Source organism: Myxine glutinosa, chromosome 4, assembly GCF_964187855.1.
Source record: "Myxine glutinosa chromosome 4, kmMyxGlut1.1, whole genome shotgun sequence".
NCBI lineage: Eukaryota > Metazoa > Chordata > Myxini > Myxiniformes > Myxinidae > Myxine > Myxine glutinosa.
The window spans coordinates 201,101,855-201,129,690 of record NC_136264.1 but is presented as its reverse complement, the minus strand read 5'-3'; the positions used below and the strand labels follow the sequence as shown (position 1 = coordinate 201,129,690).

Here is a 27,836-nt window from a genome sequence, read left to right as displayed (position 1 = left end):
CGTACAGGTCAGACTTGTGGAGTGCTTGAAATATTGTTGTCACATTCACACAGTGACCAGTCTTTGCCATAAAGGCCTGTAGCTCTTTCAGTTTCAATTGGCCTCTTGGTGGCCTCTCTGATCAGTCTCCTCCTTGCTTGGTCATCCAGTTTGGAGGGGCGGCCTCATCTAGGCAGGGTCTTGGTTGTCCCATATGCCTTCCATTACGTATTGAGTGTCTTTACTGTGCTCCAAGGGATATTCAAGGCCTTTGAAATATTTTTATACCAATCCCCTGATCTGTACCTTTCCACAACTTTATCCCGGAGGTCTTTTGAAAGCTCATTGGTGCTCATGGTTGAGTCTTTGCTGTGAAATGCACTATCCAGCAGAGAAAACCAAGAGGAACAGCTGATTTTATTCTGACATAATCAGAATCCCTACAATTTAGCACAGGTTGAGGCCAATTAACTTGATGTGTGATTTTGAAGGTGATTGGTTACACCTGAGCTAATTTACAATTGCTATTATAAGGGGGGTGGGCACTTATCCAACCAAGATATTATTTGTATTTTTAATTAATTTTCTGAAATTTGTAGAATTTGTTTTTCACTTGGAATTTGTGGGTTACAATGCGTAAATAAAGGTGGAAAAGTCTGATTTAATGTATTTTCATTCCAGGCTACAAGGTAACAAAAGGTAATAATTTTTAGGTGGTGTGGACTTTCTATAGGCACTGTGTATATATATACAGTGCCTATAGAAAGTATATATATACAGTGCCTATATACACAGTATATATTTCAATCAGTCTAACATTTCATGGTTTTTGAACTCGTCAAATGTTCACTCATCATTGAGTCATCATTTATATGCATGACCTTGTTTTGGCTTGACATTTGCAAAAACATGAATTTTTGCCTGTCTGTTGTGCCACAGATGAAGCCGCTGAGTCCTGCATGTCATATGCCAAGTTTGAAGATGACATTTTTTGGCTTTGACAAGAGGAAATACAAAAGACTGTCCCATCAATTAGTCATCGGTTGTGTCGTTGCAATGCTTTTTTATTCATTTCCAGTTGCATCTGTAGGTGAAGACAAGTTTCAGACATTCTCACCGAGCCACAGCGGGTGGGCATTGAACCACCTCGTGGTGCACAGTGGAACAGGCGAGGTTTATATTGGTGGCATCAACAGAATATACAAGCTCTCCAGAAACCTGTCACTTTTGCGAACGCATGAGACAGGACCTAACAAAGACAATGAAAAATGCTACCCTCCACCTACGGTCCAACCTTGTACTCAGGACCTGCATGACACCATCAATGTCAACAAGCTCTTGATGCTTGATTATAAGGAAAATCGACTGCTTGCCTGTGGCAGCCTTTTTCAGGGAATTTGCCAACTTTTGCGACTTGATGATCTTTTTAAACTTGGAGAACCAAACCATCGCAAAGAACATTACTTCTCAAGTGTCAATGTGAGTGGGACCATGTACGGTGTTATTATTGAAAAACCTGGCACTTCTTGGCAAACCTTGTATGTTGGCACCCCGATTGATGGCAAATCTGAGTATTTTCCCACACTCTCAAGCAGGAAACTGATGCCTAATGCGGAAGATATTGACATGTTTAACTATGTCTACATTGATGAGTTTCTCTCATCACAACTCAAGATTCCTTCAGACACCCTTTCATCAATTCCATCATTTGACATCTATTACATTTATGGCTTTAGCCTTGGAAGGTATGTGTACTTCCTCACTCTCCAGCCAGACATTGGTGCACATGCCGATGGCACGAGCGACCAGTTCTTCACTTCAAAGATGGTGCGACTGTGTATCGAAGATGGAAACTTCTACTCCTATGTGGAGCTCCCAATTGGCTGCGTTAGTGCTGGGATCGAGTACCGCCTGGTGCAGGCTGCCTTTCTTGGGAAGGCTGGACAATATTTGGCTAAATCTCTGAACGTACCTGAAGGAGAGGATGTACTCTTTGCAATTTTTGCAAAGGGACAAAAGAGCTGGGAGCGTCCTCCAAAAGAGTCTGCACTCTGCGTATTCACCTTGACCTCAGTTCAAAAAGTCATTAAGGATCGTGTTGAATCATGCTACCGTGGTGAAGGCAACCTCGATCTCACGTGGCTCATAAACAAAGAACTCAGTTGCCGCTATGCGGTAGGTACCAACAATAGCAAATGGAACATCGGTAAACACGCACATTACCATTAAAATACAATGGTTAGACTGTTAGGGTGCTTCAGGCGACTAACAATATTATTCCACAGTTCATATTTTAAAACACTTTATTTATGCTTACATTCACATCTACCCCTTCCACTTCTCATAGGTACGTACATAATAAATAGATGAGTCGAAAGGTGGGACGTCTGTGAAATTGAGGGAAAAAAAAAACGCTTGAAATATCATTATATTATTTAGAAAAGCAATAAAATTTCAGTTGTGTTGGCAGGATGGCCTAGAAGTGCGCACACCCGACTCTAAGCTGTCCAGCCTGAGTTTGAATCCCGACCCAGCTATAAACGGTCATCCCGGCATTTCACAGGCAGGGTGATTGATCAATGTGTGTGCTGTCCCTTGGATGGATGTTAAACGGGCGTTCGGGTTGCCAGCGTTAGTTGGTGGGCGTTAAAGATCCCACGGTGTCTTTCTTAAAGAGTAGGCGAGCTATCGTGGGCACCCTGGCCAAATTACAAATTGCTGCCCAAACGACTTAGTCGAGTGTCAGGCTTAGCCGGCTGGTTCGTGAAAGACTCAGCCCAAAAACTTCCCCAGCCAATTCCACAAGAACGTTGGAATAATTGTCGCCTTTAAAGTTGAAAAATGATAAAATTCCAGATTTGTCTATTATTTTTTTTCGACATATTGTTTTTCATCCAACTACGCAAAATATCAAATGTTTTTTTTTTCATTGCGATTTTTTTTTCATTCTATACTGTATACATTACTATTGTATATAATACTGTACCTGATGTGCTGTGTAAGGCAGCATGTATATGCAAGTTGTGGGTCCTGGCTTTGATTTGTTTTTTCATGTGGTCTCCTTTCCTTTCCACCCTCAGCCAATTAAGATTAATGATGAATTCTGTGGGCAAGTTATCAATCAGCCTCTGGGAGGTCATGCCATGGTGCACGGAGTCTCAGTCTACACTGATCACAGTGAGAGTATGACGGCTGTGGCTGCCTATGTTTTCAATGGGCACACAGTCGCTTTTGTTGGTACCAAAAATGGGAGAGTGAAGAAGGTAAATATCACATGGGTTCTCCCCAAGTTGTTCAATACACGGCTCCAACCTCCTCTTTCTTCCTCCACCTCCACCTCTCCCCCATACCTCCGACCTCCCAAAAATATGTCCTCTTGCTTTTATTTACCCTTGGGATTGGGTGTCGGGTAAGGTTAATGCGGGATACAATGACTTCACTTTTATATATGATGTAATAATCAAGCACAAATCTTAACCTTTCAACTTTAATCTCAGACAAGGAACCGGTAATAATAACAATAATCTATTATATAAACCACATTATCAGTTTGTGTGTTTGTACAGATGTCTGTCCCCCTTCATAAGGGTAGGTTTTAAAGGCCAATCTTTTAACACGAAAGTGTGTTCACTACGGTCTATTTTTTGATGATTAAACAAACTTGGAAAAACATTTTCCATGAAAGAGTAATTGTGTCTCTTTTATTGGAACTGTAGACGGTGGCTTGCAAACCGAGCCTCAAGGGCGGTGTACAGAATCATTTTTTAAAATAACAATAAATACAAGGCACAGGGACGTGAACGTTTCTGCCCATGATGTGCAATACACACAGAGTAAAACGAGTATGCATTTACATCCGTGTGATGTCTAATAAATAAAGAAGATAAAAGCACAACTGACACTAGGCCGAGGCTTCAGACTTTGGCACGCTCACGAGGCTGCACCGTCGAATAAACTGTTCCAACCCGTCATTTTTGACGGACCATTTACTCGTATATTCCTAATGATAATCAATATATATATAACTTGAGAAGTGTCCGTTTGTTTGTTTGACTTGTATGCACTGCTTCACCGCTTGACAGAATGAGTTAAAAACTTGTGGTTGTAGTCAAAAGGTCCAAGGAAAGTTTTATACGGTAAAAAAAACTTCATAGTTCCGGGGGTTCAGGAAACCCAATCATCTCTATGTGTATGTGTATCGTAGAGTGCCGCTCCCGATGGGAGTTGGTAGGCTATTATCAATCGTCCCGTCCGTACGTAATTCCAGTGAATTAACCTGTGCACAAGCATGGGCTCTTCACTAGTAATAATACATTTCCCCAAATCTCTCTGGTGAGAAGGCATGTAACAAGTACAGTACATTCGCATCCTTGTCTTTGAACTCGATGTCATCTTTATGTTGCATGTGACGAACAAAACCTCCGTGTCATTTGGATCCGGGTGAAAATTATTTTCATATCGGTGTGGTAGCCTGGGAGTGATTTGGTGTTCTAAGTGTGGTCATCATTGGTTACTTGGTGCTATCGGGACTTTATTGAAGAGAACACATGGGTCTCATCGGCATGAGGGGATATTGGCACAGGCCGGCCATGGCACAGGTATATTTCGGAGAAGACTAGAACAGGCTATTGAATTGGAATTGTTATTATTTGTGCTGCAGGAGTACAGAAATAGAGGGAGTAGTAGTAGAAGGAATAGAGGGAGTAATAGTAGAAGGAATAGAGGGAGTAATAGTAGGAGGAATAGAGGGAGTAATAGTGGAAGAAATAGAGGGAGTAATAGTAGAAGGAATAGAGGGAGTAATAGTGGAAGAAATAGAGGGAGTAATAGTAGAAGGAATAGAGGGAGTAATAGTGGAAGAAATAGAGGGAGTAATAGTAGCTGGAATAGAGGGAGTAATAGTAGAGGAATTGAGCGAGTAATAGTGGAAGAAATAGAGGGAGAAATAGAGGGAGTAATAGTGGTAGAAATAGAGGGAGAAATAGAGCGAGTAATAGTGGAAGAAATAGAGGGAGAAATAGAGGGAGTAATAGTAGAGGGAATAGAGGGAGTAATAGTAGAAGGAATAGAGCGAGTAATAGTGGAAGTAATAGCGGGAGAAATAGAGGGAGTAATAGTAGAAGGAATAGAGGGAGTAATAGTAGAAGGAATAGAGCGAGTAATAGTGGAAGAAATAGAGGGAGTAATAGTAGAAGGAATAGAGGGAGTAATAGTAGAAGGAATAGAGGGAGTAATAGTAGAAGGAATAGAGGGAGTAATAGTAGAAGGAATAGAGCGAGTAATAGTAGAAGGAATAGAGGGAGTAATAGTACAAGGAATAGAGGGAGAAAAAAGGGAGAAATAGAGGGAGAAATAGAGGGAGTAATAGTAGAGGGATACAGGGAGTAATAGTAGCAGAAATAGAGGGAGTAATAGTAGAAGAATTAGAGGGAGTAATAGTAGAAGCATTAGAGGGAGTAATAGTAGAAGAAATAGAGGGAGTAATAGTAGAAGGAAAAGAGGGAGTAATAGTAGAAGAAATAGAGGGAGTAATAGTAGAAGGAATAGAGGGAGTAATAGTAGAAGGAATAGAGGGAGTAATAGTAGAAGAAATAGAGGGAGTAATAGTAGAAGAAATAGAGGGAGTAATAGTAGCAGAAATAGAGGGAGTAATAGTAGCAGAATTGGAGGGAGTAATAGTAGAGAAATAGAGAGAGTAATAGTCGAAGGAATAGAGGGAGAAATAGTAGAAGAAATAGAGGGAGTAATAGTAGAAGGAATAGAGGGAGTAATATTAGAAGGAATAGAGCGAGTAATAGTGGAGGAAATAGAGGGAGTAATAGCAAAGGAATAGAGGGAGTAATAGTAGCAGGAATAGAGCGAGTAATAGTGGAAGAAATAGAGGGAGAAATAGAGGGAGTAATAGTAGAAGGAATAGAGGGAGTAATAGTAGCAGGAATACAGGGAGTAATAGTAGAAGGAATAGAGCGAGTAATATTGGAAGTAATAGAGGGAGTAATAGTAGAAGGAATAGAGGGAGTAATAGTAGAAGGAATAGAGGGAGTAATATTAGAAGGAATAGAGCGAGTAATAGTGGAGGAAATAGAGGGAGTAATAGTAAAGGAATAGAGGGAGTAATAGTAGCAGGAATAGAGCGAGTAATAGTGGAAGAAATAGAGGGAGAAATAGAGGGAGTAATAGTAGAAGGAATAGAGGGAGTAATAGTAGCAGGAATACAGGGAGTAATAGTAGAAGGAATAGAGCGAGTAATATTGGAAGTAATAGAGGGAGTAATAGTAGAAGGAATAGAGGGAGTAATAGTAGAAGGAATAGAGCGAGTAATAGTGGAATAAATAGAGGGAGTAATAGTAGAGGGAATAGAGGGAGTAATAGTAGTAGGAATAGAGGGAGTAATAGTAGAAGGAATAGAGGGAGTAATAGTAGAGGGAATAGAGCGAGTAATAGTAGAAGGAATAGAGGGAGTAATAGTACAAGGAATAGAGGGAGAAAAAAGGGAGAAATAGAGGGAGAAATAGAGGGAGTAATAGTAGAAGGAATAGTGGGAGTAATAGTAGAAGGAATAGAGGGAGAAATAGAGGGAGTAATAGAGGGAGAAATAGTAGAAGGAATAGAGGGGGTAATAGTAGAAGGAATAGAGGGGGTAATAGTAGAGGAAATAGAGGGAGAAATAGAGGGAGAAATAGAGGGAGTAGTAGAGGGAGAAATAGAGGGAGTAATAGTCGAAGGAATAGAGGGAGAAATAGTAGAAGAAATAGAGGGAGTAATAGTAGAAGGAATAGAGGGAGTAATATTAGAAGGAATAGAGCGAGTAATAGTGGAGGAAATAGAGGGAGTAATAGCAAAGGAATATAGGGAGTAATAGTAGCAGGAATAGAGCGAGTAATAGTGGAAGAAATAGAGGGAGAAATAGAGGGAGTAATAGTAGAAGGAATAGAGGGAGTAATAGTAGCAGGAATACAGGGAGTAATAGTAGTAGGAATAGAGCGAGTAATATTGGAAGTAATAGAGGGAGTAATAGTAGAAGGAATAGAGGGAGTAATAGTAGAAGGAATAGAGGGAGTAATATTAGAAGGAATAGAGCGAGTAATAGTGGAGGAAATAGAGGGAGTAATAGTAAAGGAATAGAGGGAGTAATAGTAGCAGGAATAGAGCGAGTAATAGTGGAAGAAATAGAGGGAGAAATAGAGGGAGTAATAGTAGAAGGAATAGAGGGAGTAATAGTAGCAGGAATACAGGGAGTAATAGTAGAAGGAATAGAGCGAGTAATATTGGAAGTAATAGAGGGAGTAATAGTAGAAGGAATAGAGGGAGTAATAGTAGAAGGAATAGAGCGAGTAATAGTGGAATAAATAGAGGGAGTAATAGTAGAGGGAATAGAGGGAGTAATAGTAGTAGGAATAGAGGGAGTAATAGTAGAAGGAATAGAGGGAGTAATAGTAGAGGGAATAGAGCGAGTAATAGTAGAAGGAATAGAGGGAGTAATAGTACAAGGAATAGAGGGAGAAAAAAGGGAGAAATAGAGGTAGAAATAGAGGGAGTAATAGAAGAAGGAATAGAGGGAGTAATAGTAGAAGGAATAGAGGGAGAAATAGAGGGAGTAATAGAGGGAGAAATAGTAGAAGGAATAGAGGGGGTAATAGTAGAAGGAATAGAGGGGGTAATAGTAGAGGAAATAGAGGGAGAAATAGAGGGAGAAATAGAGGGAGTAATAGTAGCAGAAATAGAGGGAGTAATAGTCGAAGGAATAGAGGGAGTAATAGTAGAGGAATTAGAGGGAGTAATAGTAGCAGAAATAGAGGGAGTAATAGTCGAAGGAATAGAGGGAGTAATAGTAGAGGAAATAGAGGGAGTAATAGTAGCAGAAATAGAGGGAGTAATAGTCGAAGGAATAGAGGGAGTAATAGTAGAGGAATTAGAGGGAGTAATAGTAGAAGAAATAGAGGGAGTAAAAGTAGAAGGAATAGAGGGAGTAATCGTAGAAGAATTAGAGGGAGTAATAGTAGAGAGAAATAGAGAGAGTAATAGTAGCGGAAATAGAGGGATTAATAGTAGAAGTATTAGAGGGAGTAATAGTAGCAGAAATAGAGGGAGTAATAGTCGAAGAAATAGAGGGAGTAATAGTAGAAGAATTAGAGGGAGTAATAGGAGAGAATTAGAGGGAGGAATAGTAGAGGAAATAGAGGGAGTAATAGTCGAAGGAATAGAGGGAGAAATAGTAGAAGTAATAGAGGGAGTAATAGTAGAAGAAATAGAGGGAGTAATAGTCGAAGAAATAGAGGGAGTAATAGTAGCAGAAATAGAGGGAGTAATAGTAGAGGAATTAGAGGGAGTAATAGTAGCGGAAATAGAGAGAGTAATAGTAGCAGATTTAGAGGGAGTAATAGTAGAAGAAATAGAGAGAGTAATAGTAAAAGATTTAGAGGGAGTAATAGTAGAAGCTTTAGAGGGAGTAATAGTAGAAGAAATAGAGGGAGTAATAGTCGAAGGAATCGAGGGAGAAATAGTAGCAGTAATAGAGGGAGTAATAGTAGAGCAATAGAGGGAGTAATAGTCGAAGAAATAGAGGGAGTAATAGTAGAGGAAATAGAGGGAGTAATAGTCGAAGAAATAGAGGGAGTAATAGTAGAGGAATTAGAGGGAGTAATAGTAGAGAAATAGAGGGAGTAATAGTCGAAGTAATAGAGGGAGTAATAGTCGAAGGAATAGAGGGAGTAATAGTAGAAGAATTAGAGGGAGTAATAGTAGAAGAAATAGAGGGATTAATAGTCGAAGAAATAGAGGGAGTAATAGTAGAAGTATTAGAGGGAGTAATAGGAGAAGAAATAGAGGGAGTAATAGTCGAAGTAATAGAGGGAGTAGTAGTCGAAGGAATAGAGGGAGTAATAGTAGAGGAATTAGAGGGAGTAATAGTAGTAGGAATAGAGGGAGTAATAGTAGAAGGAATAGAGGGAGTAATAGTAGAGGGAATAGAGCGAGTAATAGTAGAAGGAATAGAGGGAGTAATAGTACAAGGAATAGAGGGAGAAAAAAGGGAGAAATAGAGGGAGAAATAGAGGGAGTAATAGTAGAAGGAATAGAGGGAGTAATAGTAGAAGGAATAGAGGGAGAAATAGAGGGAGTAATAGAGGGAGAAATAGTAGAAGGAATAGAGGGGGTAATAGTAGAAGGAATAGAGGGGGTAATAGTAGAAGAAATAGAGGGAGTAATAGAGGGAGAAATAGAGGGAGAAATAGAGGGAGTAGTAGAGGGAGAAATAGAGGGAGTAATAGTGGAAGAAATAGAGAGAGAAATAGAGGAAGTAGTAGAGGGAGAAATAGAGGGAGTAATAGTAGAAGGAATAGAGGGAGAAATAGAGGGAGAAAAAAGGGAGTAATAGTAGAAGGAATAGAGGGAGTAATAGTGGAAGAAATAGAGAGAGAAATAGAGGGAGTAGTAGAGGGAGAAATAGAGGGAGTAATAGTAGAAGGAATAGAGGGAGAAATAGAGGGGGTAATAGTAGAAGGAGTAGAGGGAGTAATAGTAGAGGAAATAGAGGGAGTAATAGAGGGAGAAATAGTAGAACGAATAGAGGGGGTAATAGTAGAAGGAATAGAGGGGTAATAGTAGAAGGAATAGAGGGGGTAATAGTAGAAGAAATAGAGGGAGTAATAGATGGAGAAATAGAGGAAGTAATAGTGGAAGAAATAGAGAGAGAAATAGAGGGAGTAATAGAGGGAGAAATAGTAGAAGGAATAGAGGGGGTAATAGTAGAAGGAATAGAGGGGGTAATAGTAGCAGAAATAGAGGGAGTAATAGAGGGAGAAATAGAGGGAGTAATAGTGGAAGAAATAGAGAGAGAAATAGAGGGAGTAGTAGAGGGAGAAATAGAGGGAGTAATAGTAGAAGGAATAGAGGGAGAAATAGAGGGAGAAAAAAGGGAGTAATAGTAGAAGGAATAGAGGGAGTAATAGTGGAAGAAATAGAGAGAGAAATAGAGGGAGTAGTAGAGGGAGAAATAGAGGGAGTAATAGTCGAAGGAATAGAGGGAGAAATAGAGGGAGAAAAAAAGGGAGTAATAGTAGAAGGAATAGAGGGAGTAATAGTAGAAGGAATAGAGGGAGTAATAGTAGAGAAATAGAGGGAGTAATAGTAGTAGGAATAGAGGGAGTAATAGTAGAAGGAATAGAGGGAGTAATAGTAGAAGGAATAGAGGGAGTAATAGTAGAAGGAATAGAGGGAGTAATAGTAGAGGTAATAGAGGGAGTAATAGTAGAAGGAATAGAGGGAGTAATAGTAGCAGAAATAGAGAGAGTAATAGTAGAAGAAATAGAGGGAGTAATAGTAGAGGAAATAGAGAGAGTAATAGTAGAAGAAATAGAGGGAGTAATAGTAGGAGGAATAGAGGGAGTAATAGGAGAAGAAATAGAGGGAGTAATAGTGGAAGAAATAGAGAGAGTAATAGTAGAGAAATAGAGAGAGTAATAGTCGAAGAAATAGAGGGAGTAATAGTAGAAGAATTAGAGGGAGTAATAGTAGAAGAAATAGAGAGAGTAATAGTAGAAGAAATAGAGAGAGTAATAGTAGAAGGAATAGAGGGAGTAATAGTAGAAGAAATAGAGGGAGTAATAGTCGAAGAAATAGAGAGAGTAATAGGAGAGAAATAGAGGGAGTAATAGTCGAAGGAATAGAGAGAGTAATAGTCGAAGAAATAGAGGGAGTAATAGTAGAAGTAATACAGAGAGTAATAGTAGAAGAATTAGAGGGAGTAATAGTAGAAGAAATAGAGAGAGTAATAGTAGAAGATTTAGAGGGAGTAATAGTAGAAGAAATAGAGAGAGTAATAGTAGAGGTAATAGAGAGAGTAATAGTAGAAGAATTAGAGGGAGTAATAGTAGAAGAAATAGAGAGAGTAATAGTAGAAGAAATAGAGGGAGTAATAGTAGAAGATTTAGAGGGAGTAATAGTCGAAGAAATAGAGAGAGTAATAGTAGAAGAATTAGAGGGAGTAATAGTAGAAGAATAGAGAGAGTAATAGTAGTGGAATTAGAGGGAGTAATAGTAGAAGAAATAGAGGGAGTAATAGTAGAAGAATTAGAGGGAGTAATAGTCGAAGAAATAGAGAGAGTAATAGTAGAAGAAATAGAGGGAGTAATAGTAGAAGTTTTAGAGGGAGTAATAGTCGAAGAAATAGAGAGAGTAATAGTAGAAGAATTAGAGGGAGTAATAGTAGACGAATAGAGAGAGTAATAGTAGTGGAATTAGAGGGAGTAATAGTAGAAGAAATAGAGAGAGTAATAGTAGAGGAATTAGAGGGAGTAATAGTAGAAGATAATAGAGAGAGTAATAGTAGAGATTTAGAGGGAGTAATAGTAGAGCAATAGAGAGAGTAATAGTAGCAGAAATAGAGAGAGTAATAGTAGAGGTATTAGAGGGAGTAATAGTAGAAGAAATAGAGAGAGTAATAGTAGACCAATTGGAGGGAGTAATAGTAGAAGAAATAGAGAGAGTAATAGTAGGAGAAATAGAGAGAGTAATAGTAGAGGATTTAGAGGGAGTAATAGTAGAGGAATTAGAGGGAGTAATAGTAGAAGAAATAGAGAGAGTAATAGTAGCAGATTTGGAGGGAGTAATAGTAGAGGAATTAGAGGGAGTAATAGTAGCAGAAATAGAGAGAGTAATAGTAGCAGAATTAGAGGGAGTAATAGTAGAAGAAATAGAGAGAGTAATAGTAGCAGAAATAGAGAGAGTAATAGTAGAGGATTTGGAGGGAGTAATAGTAGAAGAAATAGAGAGAGTAATAGTAGAGGAAATAGAGGGAGTAATAGTAGTAGAAATAGAGGGATTAATAGTAGAAGAAATAGAGGGATTAATAGTAGAGGTAATAGAGAGAGTAATAGTAGAGAAATAGAGAGAGTAATAGTAGAAGAAATAGAGAGAGTAATAGTAGAAGTAATAGAGGGAGTAATAGTAGAAGTAATAGAGAGAGTAATAGTAGAAGAAATAGAGGGAGTAATAGTAGAAGAAATAGAGAGAGTAATAGTAGAAGTAATAGAGAGAGTAATAGTAGAAGAAATAGAGAGAGTAATAGTAGAAGAAATAGAGGGAGTAATAGTAGAAGAAATAGAGAGAGTAATAGTAGAAGTAATAGAGAGAGTAATAGTAGAAGAAATAGAGAGAGTAATAGTAGTAGAAATAGAGGGAGTAATAGTAGAAGGAATAGAGGGATTAATAGTAGAAGAAATAGAGAGAGTAATAGTAGAAGTAATAGAGAGAGTAATAGTAGCAGAAATAGAGGGAGTAATAGTAGAAGAAATAGAGAGAGTAATAGTAGGAGAAATAGAGGGATTAATAGTAGAAGATTTAGAGGGAGTAATAGTAGAAGTAATAGAGAGAGTAATAGTAGAAGAAATAGAGGGAGTAATAGTAGGAGAATTAGAGGGAGTAATAGTCGAAGAAATAGAGGGAGTAATAGTAAAAGAAATAGAGAGAGTAATAGTAGGAGAAATAGAGAGAGTAATAGTAGAGAAATAGAGGGAGTAATAGTAGAAGGAATAGAGGGAGTAATAGTAGCAGGAATAGAGGGAGTAATAGTAGAAGAAATAGAGGGATTAATAGTAGAAGAAATAGAGAGAGTAATAGTAGAAGTAATAGAGAGAGTAATAGTAGCAGAAATAGAGGGAGTAATAGTAGAAGTAATAGAGAGAGTAATAGTAGGAGAAATAGAGGGATTAATAGTAGAAGATTTAGAGGGAGTAATAGTAGAAGTAATAGAGAGAGTAATAGTAGAAGAAATAGAGGGAGTAATAGTAGGAGAATTAGAGGGAGTAATAGTCGAAGAAATAGAGGGAGTAATAGTAAAAGAAATAGAGAGAGTAATAGTAGAAGAATTAGAGGGAGTAATAGTAGAAGAAATAGAGAGAGTAATAGTAGAAGGAATAGAGGGAGTAATAGTAGAAGAAATAGAGGGAGTAATAGTAGAAGCATTAGAGGGAGTAATAGTAGAAGAAATAGAGGGAGTAATAGTAGAAGGAAAAGAGGGAGTAATAGTAGAAGAAATAGAGGGAGTAATAGTAGAAGGAATAGAGGGAGTAATAGTAGAAGAAATAGAGAGAGTAATAGTAGAAGAATTAGAGGGAGTAATAGTAGAAGAAATAGAGAGAGTAATAGTAGAAGGAATAGAGGGAGTAATAGTAGAAGAAATAGAGGGAGTAATAGTAGAAGCATTAGAGGGAGTAATAGTAGAAGAAATAGAGGGAGTAATAGTAGAAGGAATAGAGGGAGTAATAGTAGAAGGAATAGAGGGAGTAATAGTAGAAGAAATAGAGAGAGTAATAGTAGAAGGAATAGAGGGAGTAATAGTAGAAGAAATAGAGAGAGTAATAGTAGAAGGAATAGAGGGAGTAATAGTAGAAGAAATAGAGGGAGTAATAGTAGAAGCATTAGAGGGAGTAATAGTAAAAGAAATAGAGAGAGTAATAGTAGGAGAAATAGAGAGAGTAATAGTAGAAGAAATAGAGAGAGTAATAGTAGAAGGAATAGAGGGAGTAATAGTAGAAGAAATAGAGGGAGTAATAGTAGAAGCATTAGAGGGAGTAATAGTAGAAGAAATAGAGGGAGTAATAGTAGAAGGAAAAGAGGGAGTAATAGTAGAAGAAATAGAGGGAGTAATAGTAGAAGGAATAGAGGGAGTAATAGTAGAAGAAATAGAGAGAGTAATAGTAGAAGAATTAGAGGGAGTAATAGTAGAAGAAATAGAGAGAGTAATAGTAGAAGGAATAGAGGGAGTAATAGTAGAAGAAATAGAGGGAGTAATAGTAGAAGCATTAGAGGGAGTAATAGTAGAAGAAATAGAGGGAGTAATAGTAGAAGGAATAGAGGGAGTAATAGTAGAAGGAATAGAGGGAGTAATAGTAGAAGGAATAGAGGGAGTAATAGTAGAAGAAATAGAGAGAGTAATAGTAGAAGAATTAGAGGGAGTAATAGTAGAAGAAATAGGGAGAGTAATAGTAGAAGGAATAGAGGGAGTAATAGTAGAAGAAATAGAGGGAGTAAAAGTAGAAGCATTAGAGGGAGTAATAGTAAAAGAAATAGAGAGAGTAATAGTAGGAGAAATAGAGAGAGTAATAGTAGAGAAATAGAGGGAGTAATAGTAGAAGGAAAAGAGGGAGTAATAGTAGCAGGAATAGAGGGAGTAATAGTAGAAGAAATAGAGGGATTAATAGTAGAAGAAATAGAGAGAGTAATAGTAGAAGTAATAGAGAGAGTAATAGTAGCAGAAATAGAGGGAGTAATAGTAGAAGAAATAGAGAGAGTAATAGTAGGAGAAATAGAGGGATTAATAGTAGAAGAAATAGAGAGAGTAATAGTAGGAGAAATAGAGGGATTAATAGTAGAAGAATTAGAGGGAGTAATAGTAGAAGTAATAGAGAGAGTAATAGTAGAAGAAATAGAGGGAGTAATAGTAGGAGAATTAGAGGGAGTAATAGTAAAAGAAATAGAGAGAGTAATAGTAGGAGAAATAGAGAGAGTAATAGTAGAAGAAATAGAGAGAGTAATAGTAGAAGGAATAGAGGGAGTAATAGTAGAAGAAATAGAGGGAGTAATAGTAGAAGCATTAGAGGGAGTAATAGTAGAAGAAATAGAGGGAGTAATAGTAGAAGGAAAAGAGGGAGTAATAGTAGAAGAAATAGAGGGAGTAATAGTAGAAGGAATAGAGGGAGTAATAGTAGAAGAAATAGAGAGAGTAATAGTAGAAGAATTAGAGGGAGTAATAGTAGAAGAAATAGAGAGAGTAATAGTAGAAGGAATAGAGGGAGTAATAGTAGAAGAAATAGAGGGAGTAATAGTAGAAGCATTAGAGGGAGTAATAGTAGAAGAAATAGAGGGAGTAATAGTAGAAGGAATAGAGGGAGTAATAGTAGAAGGAATAGAGGGAGTAATAGTAGAAGGAATAGAGGGAGTAATAGTAGAAGAAATAGAGAGAGTAATAGTAGAAGAATTAGAGGGAGTAATAGTAGAAGAAATAGGGAGAGTAATAGTAGAAGGAATAGAGGGAGTAATAGTAGAAGAAATAGAGGGAGTAAAAGTAGAAGCATTAGAGGGAGTAATAGTAAAAGAAATAGAGAGAGTAATAGTAGGAGAAATAGAGAGAGTAATAGTAGAGAAATAGAGGGAGTAATAGTAGAAGGAAAAGAGGGAGTAATAGTAGCAGGAATAGAGGGAGTAATAGTAGCAGAAATAGAGGGATTAATAGTAGAAGAAATAGAGAGAGTAATAGTAGAAGTAATAGAGAGAGTAATAGTAGCAGAAATAGAGGGAGTAATAGTAGAAGGAATAGAGAGAGTAATAGTAGAAGGAAAAGAGGGAGTAATAGTAGAAGAAATAGAGAGAGTAATAGTAGGAGAAATAGAGGGATTAATAGTAGAAGAATTAGAGGGAGTAATAGTAGAAGTAATAGAGAGAGTAATAGTAGAAGAAATAGAGGGAGTAATAGTAGGAGAATTAGAGGGAGTAATAGTCGAAGAAATAGAGGGAGTAATAGTAGAAGTAATAGAGAGAGTAATAGTAGAAGTAATAGAGAGAGTAATAGTAGAAGAATTAGAGGGAGTAATAGTAGAAGAAATAGAGAGAGTAATAGTAGAAGGAATAGAGGGAGTAATAGTAGAAGAAATAGAGGGAGTAATAGTCGAAGAAATAGAGGGAGTAATAGTAGAAGTAATAGAGAGAGTAATAGTAAAAGAAATAGAGAGAGTAATAGTAGAAGAATTAGAGGGAGTAATAGTAGAAGAAATAGAGGGAGTAATAGTCGAAGAAATAGAGGGAGTAATAGTAGAAGTAATAGAGAGAGTAATAGTAAAAGAAATAGAGAGAGTAATAGTAGAAGGAATAGAGGGAGTAATAGTAGAAGAAATAGAGGGAGTAATAGTCGAAGAAATAGAGGGAGTAATAGTAGAAGTAATAGAGAGAGTAATAGTAAAAGAAATAGAGGGAGTAATAGTAGAAGTAATAGAGGGAGTAATAGTAGAAGCATTAGAGGGAGTAATAGTAGAAGTAATAGAGAGAGTAATAGTAAAAGAAATTGAGGGAGTAATAGTAAAAGAAATAGAGGGAGTAATAGTAGAAGAAATAGAGGGAGTAATAGTAGAAGCATTAGAGGGAGTAATAGTAAAAGAAATAGAGGGAGTAATAGTAGAAGGAAAAGAGGGAGTAATAGTAGAAGAAATAGAGGGAGTAATAGTAGAAGGAATAGAGGGAGTAATAGTAGAAGGAATAGAGGGAGTAATAGTAGAAGAAATAGAGGGAGTAATAGTAGAAGAAATAGAGGGAGTAATAGTAGCAGAAATAGAGGGAGTAATAGTAGAAGAATTGGAGGGAGTAATAGTAGAGAAATAGAGAGAGTAATAGTCGAAGGAATAGAGGGAGAAATAGTAGAAGAAATAGAGGGAGTAATAGTAGAAGAAATAGAGGGAGTAATAGTCGAAGAAATAGAGGGAGTAATAGTAGAAGAAATAGAGGGAGTAATAGTAGAAGAAATAGAGGGAGTAATAGTCGAAGAAATAGAGGGAGTAATAGTGGAAGTATTAGAGGGAGTAATAGTAGAAGAAATAGAGGGAGTAATAGTAGAGGAAATAGAGAGAGTAATAGTAGAAGAATTAGAGGGAGTAATAGTAGAAGAAATAGAGAGAGTAATAGTAGAGAAATAGAGAGAGTAATAGTAGAGAAATAGAGAGAGTAATAGTAGAAGAAATAGAGGGAGTAATAGTTGAAGAAATAGAGGGAGTAATAGTAGAAGAAATAGAGAGAGTAATAGTAGAGGCAATAGAGAGAGTAATAGTAGAAGAAATAGAGGGAGTAATAGTAGAAGAATTAGAGGGAGTAATAGTAGAGAAATAGAGAGAGTAATACAAGAAGAAATAGAGGGAGTAATAGTAGAGAATTAGAGGGAGTAATAGTACAAGAAATAGAGGGAGTAATAGTCGAAGAAATAGAGGGAGTAATAGTAGAAGAATTAGAGGGAGTAATAGTAGAAGAAATAGAGAGAGTAATAGTAGAAGATTTAGAGGGAGTAATAGTAGAGAAATACAGAGAGTAATAGTAGAAGAATTAGAGGGAGTAATAGTAGAAGAAATAGAGAGAGTAATAGTAGAAGAATTATAGGGAGTAATAGTAGAAGAAATAGAGAGAGTAATAGTAGAAGTAATAGAGAGAGTAATAGTAGAGAAATAGAGGGAGTAATAGTAGAAGAAATAGAGGGAGTAATAGTAGAAGAATTAGAGGGAGTAATAGTAGAAGAAATGGAGAGAGTAATAGTAGAGGAAATAGAGGGAGTAATAGTAGAAGTATTAGAGGGAGTAATAGTCGAAGAAATAGAGAGAGTAATAGTAGAAGAATTAGAGGGAGTAATAGTAGAAGAATAGAGAGAGTAATAGTAGAGGAATTAGAGGGAGTAATAGTAGAAGAAATAGAGAGAGTAATAGTAGAGGAATTAGAGGGAGTAATAGTAGAGAAATAGAGAGAGTAATAGTAGAAGATTTAGAGGGAGTAATAGTAGAAGAAATAGAGAGAGTAATAGTAGAACAATTGGAGGGAGTAATAGCAGAAGAAATAGAGAGAGTAATAGTAGAAGTAATAGAGAGAGTAATAGTAGCGGATTTAGAGGGAGTAATAGTAGGAGAATTAGAGGGAGTAATAGTAGCAGAAATAGAGAGAGTAATAGTAGAGAATTGGAGGGAGTAATAGTAGAGGAATTAGAGGGAGTAATAGTAGCAGAAATAGAGAGAGTAATAGTAGAAGAATTAGAGGGAGTAATAGTAGCAGAAATAGAGAGAGTAATAGTAGCGAAATAGAGAGAGTAATAGTAGAAGAATTGGAGGGAGTAATAGTAGTAGAAATAGAGAGCGTAATAGTAGAAGAAATAGAGGGAGTAATAGTAGAAGAAATAGAGGGATTAATAGTAGAAGAAATAGAGGGATTAATAGTAGAAGAAATAGAGAGAGTAATAGTAGAGAAATAGAGAGAGTAATAGTAGAAGAAATAGAGAGAGTAATAGTAGAAGAAATAGAGAGAGTAATAGTAGAAGGAATAGAGGGAGTAATAGTAGTAGTAATAGAGAGAGTAATAGTAGAAGAAATAGAGGGAGTAATAGTAGAAGAAATAGAGAGAGTAATAGTAGAAGTAATAGAGGGAGTAATAGTAGAAGGAATAGAGGGAGTAATAGTAGCAGGAATAGAGGGAGTAATAGTAGAAGAAATAGAGGGATTAATAGTAGCAGAAATAGAGAGAGTAATAGTAGAAGAAATAGAGAGAGTAATAGTAGAAGAAATAGAGGGAGTAATAGTAGAAGAAATAGAGAGAGTAATAGTAGCAGAAATAGAGGGATTAATAGTAGAAGAATTAGAGGGAGTAATAGTAGAGAAATAGAGAGAGTAATAGTAGAAGAAATAGAGGGAGTAATAGTTGGAGAATTAGAGGGAGTAATAGTCGAAGAAATAGAGGGAGTAATAGTAAAAGAAATAGAGAGAGTAATAGTAGAGAATTAGAGGGAGTAATAGTAGAAGAAATAGAGGGATTAATAGTAGAAGCTTTAGAGGGAGTAATAGTTGAAGAAATAGAGGGAGTAATAGTAGAAGAAATAGAGAGAGTAATAGTAGAAGCAATAGAGAGAGTAATAGTAGAAGAAATAGAGGGATTAATAGTAGAAGCTTTAGAGGGAGTAATAGTTGAAGAAATAGAGGGAGTAATAGTAGAAGAAATAGAGAGAGTAATAGTAGCAGAATTAGAGGGAGTAATAGTAGAAGAAATAGAGAGAGTAATAGTCGAAAAATAGAGGGAGTAATAGTAGAAGAAATAGAGGGAGTAATAGTCGAAGAAATAGAGGGAGTAATAGTCGAAGAAATAGAGGGAGTAATAGTCGAAGAATTAGAGGGAGTAATAGTAGAAGAAATAGAGAGAGTAATAGTCGAAGAAATAGAGGGAGTAATAGTAGAAGAAATAGAGGGAGTAATAGTCGAAGAATAAGAGGGAGTAATAGTAGAAGAAATGGAGAGAGTAATAGTCGAAAAATAGAGGGAGTAATAGTCGGAGAAATAGAGGGAGTAATAGTAGAAGAATTAGAGGGAGTAATAGTATAAGAAATAGAGGGAGTTCACATGTTGGAAAGAATCTTGAGTTGAGTTGGGTTCGGGTGGGTGGTTGGTTGGGTGGTTGGGTGGTTGGGTGGTTGGGTGGACCCTCCCAGTCGGTATTTAGCTGGAATATCACAATTCGTATTTTTGTCGGATATTGCAATTTACAGTAACAAGCTGCAGAATCGAGGGGAAAACAACATGGCTGCTCACCTTATAAGATCGAGTTCACGTTATGATTTGTAAAACAAAGTAGGCAAGTCGTACAGCAGGTGTCTGACAAACTTAATGAAAATCTGCTGTGTGTGTGTGTGTGTGTGTGTGTGTGTGTGTGTGTGTGTGTGTGTGTGTGTGTGTGTGTGTGTGTGTGTGTGTGTGTGTGTGTGTGTGTTCCACTCCCCTGTCTGTCTGTCTGGTAGGACAGCCTTGAGGCATGTTTTTGCGCCTCTGAGCTGTCCAACATCTCGACCCCGCTATAACTGTCATCCAGGTGTTCCCCAGGTAGCATAAGGCATCAGTGTGTGCACCGTCCCTCAGACGGACGTTAAACTGGGCGTCTCGTCTGCTAACATTACTTGGTGGACGTTAAAGTTGGTGAAGCATATTTTTCGATTTGTTCACCGATGCACTTCGACACCAGCCTTGACAAAGTCCAGCATTCCAATTATGTTGCCATCGATTTTGCACAGATCCCGTGCATTGTTTGCTCCATTAGTGTGCGATGCCATTGAGTTCCTTCTGGTAAATCTAAACCGTTAATGGATTTGTCCCTCTTCTCTTATTTTTATGTTTTTCTAGGATGGCTTTGTTGAGGAAAAGAACGTTGATTGCTCCATATCAGTTTCTCCTTCATCTTTTTTTGTTCTGCCTCCAGGAATTTTTGTTCTCGTGTTTTCCTTTACAATGGATGTCAAAGCAGGACCGTTTGGCCAATCAAGCCTGCACCACTGCATCCTTGTACTCTTTCTTCGACCACTGCATCCTTGTACTCTTTCTTTGACCACTGCATCCTTGTACTCTTTCTTCGACCACTGCATCCTTGTCCTCTTTCTTTGACCACTGCATCCTTGTCCTCTTTCTTTGACCACTGCATCCTTGTTCTCTTTCTTTGACCACTGCATCCTTGTACTCTTTCTTCGACCACTGCATCCTTGTCCTCTTTCTTTGACCACTGCATCCTTGTCCTCTTTCTTTGACCACTGCATCCTTGTTCTCTTTCTTTGACCACTGCATCCTTGTCCTCTTTCTTTGACCACTGCATCCTTGTTCTCTTTCTTTGACCACTACGCTCCCAAATACAACAGGCCATGGTACACGTCATTATTGCCCATTTTCTGCAGACCTCCTCAGTTTCTCCACAGCCTGTGTTGTCCTTGGCAACCTGGTCGGTGACAGATCCAGATTGAGACATCTTCTATTCCCCATCAGCCAAACCTCATCATCAAACCCCAAACCTCATCATCAAACCCCAAACCTCATCAAACCCCAAACCTCATCAAACCCAAAACCTCATCAAACCCCAAACCTCATCATCAAACCCCAAACCTCATCAAACCCCAAACCTCATCAAACCCCAAACCTCATCAAACCCCAAACCTCATCAAACCCCAAACCTCATCAAACCCCAAACCTCATCATCAAACCCCAAACCTCATCATCAAACCCCAAACCTCATCATCAAACCCCAAACCTCATCATCAAACCCCAAACCTCATCATCAATTTCTCATCCAGACTTTAAAACCTGCTACAGCAGAGTTGTTGCTCTCGTTGTTGATGTTATTTTTCTTTCCTTTTTGTTTATTATCTCATCATCATGGTGTGTAATATTACCTTTGACACCATGCCACTGGGGAACATTTAATTCGAATCGACCAGAAAACAACTTCGTGTGCTGTTTGTGTAAAAGTATACGTTCGTCTTTTGCTTTTTCCATCGTCCCGACGTGCGTATCCGATTTGATTATTTATTTGTTCATTCTGTACGTTTCACCTCCTGCAGACTTTCTGATTACTTTCTCTCGCTCCTGTCATATTATGGAGTCTCTGTCCCTTTTTATTTTTAGATTCGTATTGATTCTGCTGTTTCATCCGGGATGAAGAACTCTCACCATTATGAGACACTGACGGTTGCTGAAGGGAGCCGTGTGCTTCCTGACATCGCCTTCGCTCCTGATAGGCACTATGTTTACATCATGACAGACAAAAAGGTAGGAAAACATGATGTTATTAACCCCAATTCTGCATCATGCATGTGGTCTTGGAGGAAGAAGATCCCTCCACAATATGAAAGTTTTCCAATCCCTTCCCTGATAATATGGAATTGTTTATTTTTTACCCTCGCCAGAGGAGAGGGGATTGCATTTGAGTCTGTTTGTTACCTGCCGGAAAAAATTCCGGCAAGTATGTTGATCTGTTCGTTTGTCTGTCTGTCTGTTTGTTACTTGCCGGAAAAGATTCCGGCAAGTATGTTGATCTGTTCGTTTGTTTGTCTGTTTGTCTGTCTGTTTGTCTGTCTGTTTGTCTGTCTGTCTGTTTGCAGCACTGCGTCTACACCGTTGCACATAGAATCGCCAAACTTTGCACACATATTGGTCTTGCCCTGGAATAGACTGTGCCCAATTGATGACGTCATCGGTGACGTGGTTCGGCCGCCATCTTGGAAAAACCGAAAAATTTTGCACCTCGATATCTCAAAGTGCTGAACAGAAAAAATTGAGACATGGCTCATTGTAAAGAACTCTCCATGGGGAATAAAATATGGGAATGATGACGTCATCAGTCACGTGGTTCGGTCGCCATCTTGGAAAAACGGCAAAACGTTGCGCCACTATATCTCCAAAAGTGCTGAACAGAAAAAATTGAGACATGGCTCATTGTAAAGAACTCTCCATGCGGAATAAAATATGTTAATGATGACGTCATCAGTCACGTGGTCGGCCGCCATCTTGGAAAAACGGCAAAACTTTGCACCACGAAATCTCCAAAAGTGCTGAACAGAAAAAATTGAGACATGGCTCATTGTAAAGAACTCTCCATGGGGAATAAAATATGTTAATGATGATGTCATATGTCACGTGGTCGGCCGCCATCTTGGAAAAACGGCAAAACTTTGCACCACTATATCTCCAAAAGTGCTGAACAGAAAAAATTGAGACATGGCTCATTGTAAAGAACTCTCCATGGGGAATAAAATATGTTAATGATGATATCATCGGTCACGTGGTTCGGCCGCCATATTTGTTCTAAATGGCCGATAAAAAGTACATTCCGGCAAGTCCTCGGTCTCTGACCGATTTTTCATTACTTGCCGGAAAAGATTCCGGCAAGTATGTTGATCTGTTCGTTACTTGCCGGAAAAAATTTTCCGGCAAGTATGTTGATCTGTTCGTTTGTCTGTCTGTTTGTCTGTCTGTTTGTCTGTCTGTCTGTCTGTCTGTCTGTCTGTTTGCAGCACTGCGTCTACACCGTTGCACGTAGAATCGCCAAACTTTGCACACATATTGGTCTTGCCCTGGAATAGACTGTGCCCAATTGATGACGTCATCGGTGACGTGGTTCGGCCGCCATCTTGGAAAAACCGAAAAACTTTGCACCTCTATATCTCCGAAAGTACTGAACAGAAAAAATTGAGACATGGCTCGTTGTAAAGAAGTCTCCATGGGGAATAAAATACGTAAATGATGACGTCATATGTCACGTGGTCGGCCGCCATCTTGGAAAAACGGCAAAAAATTTCACCACTATATCTCCAAAAGTGCTGAACAGAAAAAATTGAGACATGGCTCATTGTAAAGAACTCTCCATGGGGAATAAAATATGTTAATGATGACGTCATCAGTCACGTGGTCGGCCGCCATCTTGGAAAAACCGAAAAACTCTGCACCTTCACATCTCCAAAAGTCCTGAACAGAAAAAATTGAGGTATGGCTCATTGTAAAGAACTCTCCATGGGGAATAAAATATGTTAATGATGACATCATCAGTCACGTGGTCGGCCGCCATCTTGGAAAAACGGCAAAACTTTGCACCACGAAATCTCCAAAAGTGCTGAACAGAAAAAATTGAGACATGGCTCATTGTAAAGAACTCGCCATGCGGAATAAAATATGTTAATGATGATGTCATATGTCACGTGGTCGGCCGCCATCTTGGAAAAACGGCAAAACTTTGCACCGCTATATCTCCAAAAGTGCTGAACAGAAAAAATTGAGACATGGCTCATTGTAAAGAACTCTCCATGGGTAATAAAATATGTTAATGATGATGTCATCAGTCACGTGGTTCGGCCGCCATCTTGGAAAATGGCAAAATTTTGCACCACTATATCTCCAAAAGTGCTGAACAGAAAAAATTGAGCTCATTGTAAAGAACTCTCCATGGGGAATAAAATGTTAGTGATGACGTCATTGGTCACGTGGTTCGGCCGCCATCTTGGAAAAAGTTTGCAACTCTATATCTCCGAAAGTGCTGAACAGAAAAAATTGAGACATGGCTCATTGTAAAGAACTCTCCATGGGGAATAAAATATGTTAATGATGACGTCATCAGTCACGTGGTTCGGCCGCCATCTTGGAAAAACCTAAAAACTTTGCACCTCCATATCTCTGAAAGTACTGAATAGAAACAATTGAGACATGGCTCATTGTAAAGAACTCTTGATGGGGAATAAAATATGTTAATGATGATGTCATCGGTGACGTGGTTCGGCCGCCATCTTGGAAAAACCGAAAAACTCTGCACCTCTATATCTCCGAAAGTACTGAACAGAAAAAATTGAGACAAGGCTCATTGTAAAGAACTCTCCATGGGGAATAAAATATGTAAATGATGACGTCATCAGTCACGTGGTTCGGTCGCCATCTTGGAAAAACGGCAAAACGTTGCGCCACTATATCTCCAAAAGTGCTGAACAGAAAAAATTGAGACATGGCTCATTGCAAAGAACTCTCCATGGGGAATAAAATATGTTAATGATGACGTCATATGTCACGTGGTCGGCCGCCATCTTGGAAAAACGGCAAAAATTTGCACCACTATATCTCCAAAAGTGCTGAACAGAAAAAATTGAGACATGGCTCATTGTAAAGAACTCTCCATGGGGAATAAAATATGTTAATGATGACGTCATCAGTCACGTAGTCGGCCGCCATCTTGGAAAAACCGAAAAACTTAGCACCTCCATATCTCCAAAAGTGCTGAATAGAAAAAATTGAGACATGGCTCATTGTAAAGAACTCTCCATGGGGAATAAAATATGTTAATGATGACGTCATCGGTCACGTGGTTCGACCGCCATATTTGTCCGAAATGGCCGATAAAAAAGTAAATTCCGGCAAGTCCTCGGTCTCTGACCGATTTTTCATTTGTCTGTTTGTCTGTCTGTCTGTTTGTCTGTCTGTCTGTTTGCAGCACTGCGTCTACACCGTTGCACGGAGATTCGCCAAACTTTGCACACATATTGGTCTTGCCCTGGAATAGACTGTGCCCAATTGATGACGTCATCGGTGACGTGGTTCGGCCGCCATCTTGGAAAAACCGAAAAACTTTGCACTTCTATATCTCCGAAAGTACTGAACAGAAAAAATTGAGACATGGCTCATTGTAAAGAACTCTCCATGGGGAATAAAATATGTTAATGATGACATCATCAGTCACGTTGTCGGCCGCCATCTTGGAAAAACGGCAAAACTTTGCACCACGAAATCTCCAAAAGTGCTGAACAGAAAAAATTGAGACATGGCTCATTGTAAAGAACTCTCCATGGGTAATAAAATTTGTTAATGATGATGTCATATGTCACGTGGTTCGGCCGCCATCTTGGAAAAACCGAAAAATTTTGCACCTCCATATCTCTGCAAGTGCTGAATAGAATAAATTGAGACATGGCTCATTGTAAAGAACTCTCCATGGGGAATAAAATATGTTAATGATGACATCATAGGTCACGTGGTTCGGCCGCCATCTTGGAAAAACCGAAAAACGTAGCACCTCCATATCTCCAAAAGTGCTGAATAGAAAAAGTTGAGACATGGCTCTTTGTAAAGAACTCTCCATGGGGAATAATATATGTTAATGATGACGTCATCTATCACGTGGTTCGGCCGCCATATTTGTCCTAAATGGCCGATAAAAAAGTACATTCCGGCAAGTCCTCGGTCTCTGACCGATTTTTCATCTGTCTGTCTGTCTGTCTGCCTGTTTGCAGCACTACGTCTACACCGTTGCACGCAGAATCGCCAAACTTTGCACACATATTGGTCTTGCCCAGGAATAGACTGTGCCCAATTGATGACGTCATCGGTCACGTGGTTCGGCCGCCATCTTGGAAAAACCGAAAACTTTGCACCTCCATATCTCCGAAAGTGCTGAACAGAAAAAATTGAGACATGGCTCATTGCAACGAACACTCCATGGGGAATAAAATATGTTCATGATGACGTCATCGGTCACGTGGTTCGGCCGTCATATTTGTCCTAATTGGCCGATAAAAAAGTACATTCCGGCAAGTCCTCGGTCTCTGACCGATTTTTCATCTGTTTGTTACTTGCCGGAAAAGATTCCGGCAAGTATGTTGATCTGTTCGTTTGTTACTTGCCGGAAAAGATTCCGGCAAGTATGTTGATCTGTTCGTTTGTTACTTGCCGGAAAAGATTCCGGCAAGTATGTTGATCTGTTCGTTACTTGCCGGAAAAGATTCCGGCAAGTATGTTGATCTGTTCGTTTGTTACTTGCCGGAAAAATTCCGGCAAGTATGTTGATCTGTTCGTTTGTTACTTGCCGGAAAATTTTTCCAGCAAGTATGTTGATCTGTTCGTTTGTTACTTGCCGGAAAAGATTCCGGCAAGTATGTTGATCTGTTCGTTTGTTACTTGCCGGAAAAATTTTCCAGCAAGTATGTTGATCTGTTCGTTTGTTTGTCTGTCTGTCTGTCTGTCTGTCTGTTTGTCTGTCTGTCTGTCTGTTTGCAGCACTGCGTCTACACCGTTGCACGTAGAATCGCCAAACTTTGCACACATATTGGTCTTGCCCTGGAATAGACTGTGCCCAATTGATGACGTCATCGGTGACGTGGTTCGGCCGCCATCTTGGAAAAACCGAAAAACTTTGCACCTCTATATCTCCGAAAGTACTGAACAGAAAAAATTGAGACATGGCTCATTGTAAAGAACTCTCCATGGGGAATAAAATATGTAAATGATGACGTCATCAGTCACGTGGTTCGGTCGCCATCTTGGAAAAACGGCAAAACGTTGCGCCACTATATCTCCAAAAGTGCTGAACAGAAAAAATTGAGACATGGCTCATTGTAAAGAACTCTCCATGGGGAATAAAATATGTTAATGATGACGTCATATGTCACGTGGTCGGCCGCCATCTTGGAAAAACGGCAAAACGTTGCGCCACGAAATCTCCAAAAGTGCTGAACAGAAAAAATTGAGGCATGGCTCATTGTAAAGAACTCTCCATGGGGAATAAAATATGTTAATAATGACGTCATAGGTCACGTGGTTCGGCCGCCATCTTGGAAAAACCGAAAAACCTAGCACCTCCATATCTCCGAAAGTGCTGAATAGAAAAAATTGAGACATGGCTCATTGTAAAGAACTCTCCATGGGGAATAAAATATGTTAATGATGATGCCATTGGTCACGTGGTTCGGCCGCCATCTTGGAAACACGGGAAAACTTTGCACCACTATATCTCCAAAAGTGCAGAATGGAAAAAATTGAGAGATGGCTCATTGTAAAGAACTCTCCATGGGGAATAAAATATGTTAATGATGACGTCATGTATCACGTAGTTCGGCCGCCATATTTGTTCTAAATGGCCGATAAAAAAGTACATTCCGGCAAGTCCTCGGTCTCTGACCGATTTTTCATTTGTCTGTCTGTTTGTCTGTCTGTCTGTCTGTTTGCAGCACTGCGTCTACACCGTTGCACGGAGAATCGCCAAACTTTGCACACATATTGGTCTTGCCCTGGAATAGACTGTGCCCAATTGATGACGTCATCGGTGACGTGGTTCGGCCGCCATCTTGGAAAAACCGAAAAACTTTGCACTTCTACGTCTCCGAAAGTACTGAACAGAAAAAATTGAGACATGGCTCATTGTAAAGAACTCTCCATGGGGAATAAAATATGTTAATGATGACATCATCAGTCACGTGGTCGGCCGCCATCTTGGAAAAACGGCAAAACTTTGCACCACGAAATCTCCAAAAGTGCTGAACAGAAAAAATTGAGACATGGCTCATTGTAAAGAACTCTCCATGCGGAATAAAATATGTTAATGATGATGTCATATGTCACGTGGTCGGCCGCCATCTTGGAAAAACGGCAAAACTTTGCACCACAAAATCTCCAAAAGTGCTGAACAGAAAAAATTGAGACATGGCTCATTGTAAAGAACTCTCCATGGGGAATAAAATATGTTAATGATGATGTCATATGTCACGTGGTCGGCCGCCATCTTGGAAAAACCGAAAAACCTAGCACCTCTATGTGTCCAAAAGTGCTGAATAGAAAAAATTGAGACATGGCTCATTGTAAAGAATGCTCCATGGGGAATAAAATATGTTAATGATGACGTCATCGGTCACGTGGTTCAGCCGCCATCTTGGAAAAAACAAAAAACCTTGCACCTCGATATCTCCAAAAGTGCTGAATAGAAAAAATTGAGACATGGCTCATTGTAAAGAACTCTCCATGGGGAATAAAATATGTTAATGATGACGTCATCGGTCACGTGATTCG

General features: G+C 38.7%; 1 protein-coding gene across 3 annotated transcripts in view; it reads left to right on the top strand.

Moving 5' to 3' along the window:
* The window catches only part of LOC137425632 (plexin-A1), a 235,555-nt gene that overhangs the window by 42,895 nt on the left and 164,824 nt on the right, over window positions 1-27,836 (top strand). For 2 of the 3 annotated variants that reach the window (XM_078776907.1, XM_068114238.2), the window contains exons 2-4: window positions 919-2,154; window positions 3,060-3,242; window positions 21,147-21,290. In XM_078776907.1, coding sequence (XP_078633033.1) covers window positions 919-2,154; window positions 3,060-3,242; window positions 21,147-21,290 — 1,563 coding nt within the window. Of the gene's footprint in view, window positions 1-918; window positions 2,155-3,059; window positions 3,484-21,146; window positions 21,291-27,836 lie in introns of those variants that run through there. The other variant, XM_078776908.1, reaches the window with a different exon arrangement.